At 53.7% G+C, this 7131-nt stretch overlaps 1 protein-coding gene across 1 annotated transcript; it reads right to left on the reverse strand.

Moving 5' to 3' along the window:
* Positions 1-203: 203 nt before the first annotated feature.
* LOC134761889 (chitobiosyldiphosphodolichol beta-mannosyltransferase-like) lies at positions 204-4424 on the reverse strand. The gene is given in 4 exon segments (XM_063726479.1): positions 204-505; positions 1493-1568; positions 2576-2731; positions 4216-4424. Coding segments are annotated over 4 exon segments (573 nt in total). The 3' UTR covers positions 204-373.
* Between the last annotated feature and the right edge of the window lie 2707 nt (positions 4425-7131).

The following is a 7131-nucleotide window of genomic DNA, read 5'->3' on the forward strand; positions in this document are numbered from 1 at the left end:
CAGGTGCTTTTTTGAAGACAGGAATCAAAGTGTTAGGAACATGGCAGAAAGGTGACACCTGGAGACCAAATACAGGATGAGGAGTACTGCAGAGGTCACAGGCAAGTCACAGAACAGTAATACGCTAGCAGGGGCATGAGGCGTGAAGAACAGAAGAAGACAGGAAGTGTTTCTGAGCCTCCAAAGAAGAAATCAGGGCCAACCACAGCTTCCCGGGTCACAGAACCAATTCATTCACCAGGCGGCACCACTGCCGTCATTTCAGTTTCTGGCCACTGGGAGGCGCTGCTCGAAAGGGTTTGCCCTGAGACTCCAAGAAGAAGCTGCGGGAAGGACAGCAGGGGTCCTGGGGTTTTAGCCTCTGGCCCAGGAGTTATGTGTCCATAACCAAAGGGAGCACAGTCTGCACCCAGCTCTCATCCCATCAGAGCTACTGCGACTCACGCAGGTTCTTCCGGAACTGGTTTAGCTTGCCTGCAGGATCAGGAAAGTTTGAGAAAAGCATCTGCAAAATACTAAAGAGCAGAGCTTACCTCATTGCCTGTCCCCACCCCATGCCAGGTCACCACCTGGCTGACCCCAGGTCCCCGACCCAACAACAACCCCTCCCAAGTCCCTAACTCCCTCACTTGGACTTGAAACCCTTCACACCCCAGCAGCGCTCCGCCTCCAACTTGACATTATGCTTTCTGGAAACTTCCCCGTATGTCCCACTTTGCCACACTTGGTGCCCTGGAGCACCTTCCGACCTCTACATGCTGTACGTTCCCCTATGAGCACCCTCCTCTCGGCCTCTGGCCAACACAGTCCCACCCATCTGTGGGTAACAAGGAGGTGTCGGTCTTCCTTTCAGCCTTGCTAAACTATCTGAATCAAGGATCACAAACTACAGCCTGCAGGCCAAATCCAGCCCACAGCCTGTGTTTCTAAATAGTTTTATTGGAACAAAGCCACACCCCTTAATCTACAGATGATCTGTGGCTACTTTCACACCACAACACAGTACCATGGTTCTGACAGAGACTGGGGGACCTAGTCTAAATGACTTCCGACCTGGACCTTTACTGAAAATCCTCCCAATCATTCTGTTGACAAGAATGTATTACGTTTTGCAATAAGAAACAAGTAACCTTTGCAGAATTCCACCCATCTTTCAAGGCTGGTCCCAGAAGCTCCCTTTGCCCGCCTACCTACCTGATCCTGATCACTTCCTAAACTGCAGCCTGGCTCACCTGGCTCCAGCATCATTTGTGCAGTGTCAGCTCCATAAATCCAGAGGGCAAGTGGGGGTGTGTCCTAACTTTCCCAAGCCTACTGTACCAAAATGGGACAGCAGAGTAGGCCAGCCTCTGTGACTTCTGCTCCCTCCCTAGCTTTTCCACCAGACCCCGCATGGTCCCACCCTGGCTGTGGGAAGCAGGGATCAGGGAGCATGGCTCAGTGCCAGTCTCCAGAACGCTGCCCACCCTGGCGTGGTGGCAGACATGGATACCTGCAGCTGAGCTGCCAGTTCCTCTGAGTCCTCAAAGACCAGGCCATTTTCTTCATGTTTCACCAGCTCATGTAAACTGCAAAAAGAACCAAAGGAGCCTGAGAGCTGCCTGGAGAAGACACAGGAACCCTGGAGTGCCCAGCTGGGCTCCCATCCACCCCACGCTCAAGCCAGGCTGGGGGTTGGAACAGGGGGTGTGGTTTCTGGGTGCTGGTTCTTAGATTTGGCATCTGAAGGGTTTAAAGGCCTGGGGGGGTGCACATCAAAATGGCCAAACTGATTTGAGGAGGGAGCCTTAAGGAGGGTTTGTACATTCTGTGCTGGATGCTCTTCAAGGACTGAAGAATTATTTTTGCATGTTTTTGTTAGTTCCATGGCCATGGAACAAGTGAAGGCAAGCCCCTGGGGACGGGCTCAGCACATCAAAGATGACTTTTCTAGGGCACCAGGTTTGATCCTGACATTCCCTGAGTTCAGCTCACACAAGCGGCTCGCATCCCTGAATCCCATCCAAGGGCCGGCTCCTGAGCAGGTGCCAAGGGCTTAACTTGTGCTGGGGCTACTGCTTCTAGAATCTCCTCTAATGTCGCCCTTTCAAACACCCGTCTATGCTGGGTGGAGTGAGCCACAGCATGACACTCATTTAACTGATTCAAACCCACCATGAGAGCTTGGCCAAAAGGGACAATGGTGGGAGAGAAAGAAACAAAGAAAGGCATGTAAGCCTGCAGGCAATTTCCGCCAATTCTACTCCAGGAGCAAAAGCCCCGAGTGGAGTTCTAGTATTTAAGGTGCTTTTTTTTAATATTAGGTTGGTGCAAAAGTAATTGCCATTTTTTAATGGCAAAAACCGTGATTACTTTTGTACCAACCTAAATATAACATGAGCTCTAAATGGAAGCAACTACTTCAGTGAGGCTCAGCCCAGCCACAGTAACCGCATGGCTCCTCCTCCTGGCCTCCAGTGTGTGCTGGACTGACCGAGGGGCAGGGCCTCACTGTGGGCAGCTCGCTCCGCACTGCTTTCCCCTCAGCGGTGGATCTGGGAAGCTATCCCCAGAAAGATTCGGGTTCTGCTCCTACCACTTGAAGTTCACGGCACACGCAGGCAAACAGCACCCGAACATGTCCACCAGCTTCATGGGCAGGTCCAGGCCACTGGAGGACGTGTCCAAACAGACACCCAGGTCCACCGACCCCACTAGGCAAGAGGGGTGGGTCAGAGCACTGGTCTCTGCCCTGGGAACACAAATCCTCCCAGCACAGTGAGGCCAACATCCCCCGAGGGGAGTGAAAATTGGATAAGGCCCCCGACAGCCCCAAGCACAAGTGGCTTAAGCTGGCCAAGAAGCCACAGGGCCTGGCTGGGACATCTGAAAATGTAAGTTGACACTTTCTCTATGTAACCACAATTTGGTTTTTTTTTGCTGTTGTTTTGTTTTGTTTTGTTTCGCTTTGTTTTGAGACAGAGTCTCACTCTGTCACCCAGGCTGGAGTGCAGTGGCATAATCTCAGCTCACTGCAACCTCCACCACCCAGGTTCACCTCCCGCCTGTAATCCCAGCATTTTGGGACGCCAAGGCGGGCGGATCACCTGAGGTCAGGAGTTTATGACCAGCCTGGCCAACATGGTGAAACCCCATCTCTACTAAAAAAAAAATACAAAATTAGTGAAGCGTCGTGGCAGGTGCCTGTAATCCCAGCTACTCAGGAAGCTGAGGCAGGAGAATCGCTTGAACCCAGGAAGGCAGCGGTTGCAGTGAGCCAAGATCGTGCCATTGCACTCTAGCCTGGGCTACAAGAGCGAAACTCCGTCTCAAAATAATAATAATAATAATAATAACAATAATAATAATAACAGTAATAATAATAATAATAATAATAAACCACAGCACACCCACCACAAACCAGCTGTCAGTGTGAAAATAAAGTCAAATAGCTTAACATTTCTAAAGACTAGCTGGGGCCAGGCATGATGGGTCACGCCTGGAATCCCAGCACTTATGGAGGCCAAGACGAGAGGATCACTTGAGGTCAGGAGTTCAAGACCAGCCTGGCCAACATGGTGAAACCCTGTCTCTACTAAAAATACAAAAATAAGCCAGGTGTTGTGGCGCGCTCCTGTAATCCTGTAATCTACTCGGGAGGCTGAGGTGGGAGAATCGCTTGAACCCAGGAGGGGCAGGTTGCATGACTGAGATCACGCACTCCAGCCTAGGCAACGGAGCAAGGCTGTCTAAAACAAAGACTAGTTGGAGAATCCTGCCAGGAAAAGGCCCGCAGCCTCCAACTGCTCTGCTCACTCGAAGCTGGAAGATGCAGCTCTAGAGATGCATCAGGACCAAGCCACGACTCCCCACTTGGAGAAATCAACGCGGAAAGAGACGGAGGCAAAGGAGAACCATCTCACTGGGAGAGGCGACGCCGTTTGACATATCGTCCCTGTACCTCCCAAAGCCACTGCCCTCCCACACCTGGGTAACAGTGGCCCCAACCCCAGGCCCAGCCCTCCTGTAGGAAGGAAGAGGACTGAACGGAGGGTGTGGCAGGCTGAAAGGACGTGGCCTCCTCAAACCCCTTGGTAAATGGCCTCTGGGGCCACCTGGCAGGGAGGGGCTGGCACACCAGGAAGTAGCCTCCTCCCGGGAGTTCAGCCAGAGCCCAGCTCCTGTCCCCAAGTGGCCTCCAGAGCCACCTTCTCATAAAAAGTACATCCTGCCCACCCCTGCTCCCCCTGCTTAACGCCCTGCCTAACGCCCTGCCTCCTCCCTGAGCCTCCTGCTGGCCTCTCACCTAGAAGCGGGGGTAGTCCTCGGCCCTCTAGCCAGGGGGTGCAGACCTGGATGTGCTGGAAATGCTTCTGGTGGATGAGGCGGCTGTAATACTTCCTCAGAGGCCCTTTGCCTTCACAGAGAAGAGCAGACACTGCCATGGACCCATCTCTGTCCCTGCCACATGGCCCCAGGCCCAAGACACACCCCCTTAGGAGGGATCCTTTTCCCAGAAGCTCCACCCCTCGGCAGCTCCAGTCAGGCCCCATCTAGGCCCTTCCAGAAGCACCCCAGGAGCCCCAAGACCTGCAGAGGTGTGTGCACCCTGACCCCTGACGCATAGCCCTGCACCTGCAGCCAGCTGGCCTCAGGCTGCAAACATGGCGGGGTAAGCACTGGCCTGGCACCCGACCGCCCACTAGGTGGACCCAGCCTTCTGTCTGTGTTGTGCACAGGGGACACGAGGACTCCCACTGCCCTGGCGCGGAGCACATGGCCCAGGTTCCAAGCCGGCCGTGCTCTGCCACAGCCCCCAGAGCACATGAGGCTGGTTCCAAGATGCCCCTGCCCTGCCACTGCCTCCAGAGCACGTGGCACGGGTTCCAAACCACTCCTGGGAGCCTAGAGGCCAGAGGAGGGAGGAGAGCAGGACCAGCAGCTGACCCAGACCCCGCCTCTTCCCAAACCGCTTCCGCTTTTCTCCCTCCTCACTGAATCACCTTGAAAGGGCTTAGCAGCAGTAACTGTGGGACAGGGGCTCTTCCGTTTGAAAAATTAAAAGAGGTTTGGTTAAGGCACCGATGACATGGCCGGGCACAGTGGTTCTTATCTATAATTCCAGCATATTGGGAGGCCAAAGCCGGTGGATCACTTGAGGTCAGGAGTTCAAGACCAGCCTGGCCAACATGGTGAAACCCTGTATCCACTAAAAATACAAAAATAAGCTGGGTGTGGTGGGCACCTGTAGTCCCAGCTACTCGGGAGGCTGAGGCATGAGAATTGCTTGGATGTGAGAGGCAGAGGTTTCAGTGAGCTGAGATCGCACCACTGCACCCCAGCCTGGGCGACAGAGACTTTGTCTCAAAAAAGAAAAAAAATAAAGACACCAATGACGAAACAACAAAAAAAGATGCCTGGAAACTACTGAAAAAGTAGAAAGCTTGGTATCTACAGATTCAAATCTGGGCTCCCTGCCCTGCTGTGAAACCCCCTGAGCCTCAGTTTCCCACATGCCAAGCAGTATAAGACCCTATGGCAGAGAGCTGCAGTGAGGATTAAGGAGACAAGATCATGGGAAGCACAGGGTAAAGGCTGCGTGCCCCTCACCCTCTGCCATCCCCCAACCAAACAGACACCCAGGGTCCCAGGCGGTACCTGTTATCACACAGACGACAGAAGGAAAGTTGTGTCCGTCAAGAGTCAGTTGTTCAAACTCTGTGATTAAAAAAAGAAACAATTCTACATGGAATTTCCCATAGAGTTTTTGTTTGTTTGTTTGTTTGTTTGTTTGTTTTTCTGACAGACTCTCGCTCTTCCACCCAGGCTGGAATGCAATGGCATGATCTCAGCTCACTGCAACTTCTGCCTCCCGAGTTCAAGTAATTCTCGTGCATCAGCCTCCCAAGTAGCTGGGATTACAGGCGCCCACCACCATACCTAGCTAATTTTTGTATTTTTGGTAGAGACAGATTTCGCCATGTTGGCCAGGTTGGTCTCAAACTCCTGACCTCGGGTGATCTGTCTGCCTCGGCCTCCCAGATTTCTAGGATTACAGGTATGAGCCACCATGCAGATTCAGAAAAATTTTTTAAATAAACAATAGCCAGAGTCACCTGGTCAGGTGGAGAAAGTGCACTGCTCTGGCAGGGAGGCCACCAGCCTCTGTGAGATACTCTCCTGGAGGAGGCATTTCAGCCTCATGGCCTGGTCACTCAATGATCCAACTGGGGATTCAGTGCGGCCCACCTCCACCACCCCTACTGTCCCCAGGCTGCCCCACCCAGTAGCCCAGGACAGGAACATGCTGCAGGCCAGGCAAGCAGCTCACAGCTCAGTGGCCCCGATAAGAACAGAGCTCCTCACCGCAGCCACACACCTAATTTCTAAAGCTGTCAGCAGGATAGAGAAGTCTTCCTCCTCTATGAGAAGAGAATTGAATGTCAGGGGCCTGTTTCTAGACACCACTCTTCCAGCTCACACGCCCTCCCCTTCTCATTGAGACCGTGGCGGGGTGGGGGCATGCAGGACTGGCAGGTGTGAGGAGAACACAGGTTGGCCAGGTGCCCGTCACAGCAACCCCAAGTGTCCCAGGGATCGTGCAGACCTGTCCATCTTGTGCTGCTGACCAGCAGGGCTGGCCGCTAGCGGAGACGCGTCACCAGCCCGCTCCCAGCATCCCGCTCCGTGAAGGCCGACTGCTCCGTGGCTGATTCCTCAGGTTCTGGGCTGAATGAGCAGAAAAAAACCCTGTGAGAGGCCACAGAGCAGGCCCAGGACTCAGAACGGGCATCTCCTGTCATGGCGAGGCCTGCAGGCTCCCAAAGTTTTGGGTGCCCGGCCGCATCAGCAGAACCAGGCCACCCCTGCCATCCGAGGCCTGGGCTTGCTTTCTCTAATATTGTTGCTGAGTGCTAAGGTTACAACAGCAAACAAGACTGACTCATTCCTTTTCTCCACGGGACTTACTGTCTTATCATCCCCTGGACTCAAGATGAGGGTGCTAGGACGCCCTCCCACACCACCCCATCTTGCCCAGGGGCACACCTCAGGGTATGTGGACCTGCGCAAAGTCCCTTCCTTAGCCCCATGAGACACCCCAGGGCACACACAGGTCCACAGATCCTGCCACAGGCCTGGGAACCCTTTGGC

This window comes from Pongo abelii, chromosome 7 (assembly GCF_028885655.2).
Source record: "Pongo abelii isolate AG06213 chromosome 7, NHGRI_mPonAbe1-v2.0_pri, whole genome shotgun sequence".
Classification (NCBI taxonomy): domain Eukaryota; kingdom Metazoa; phylum Chordata; class Mammalia; order Primates; family Hominidae; genus Pongo; species Pongo abelii.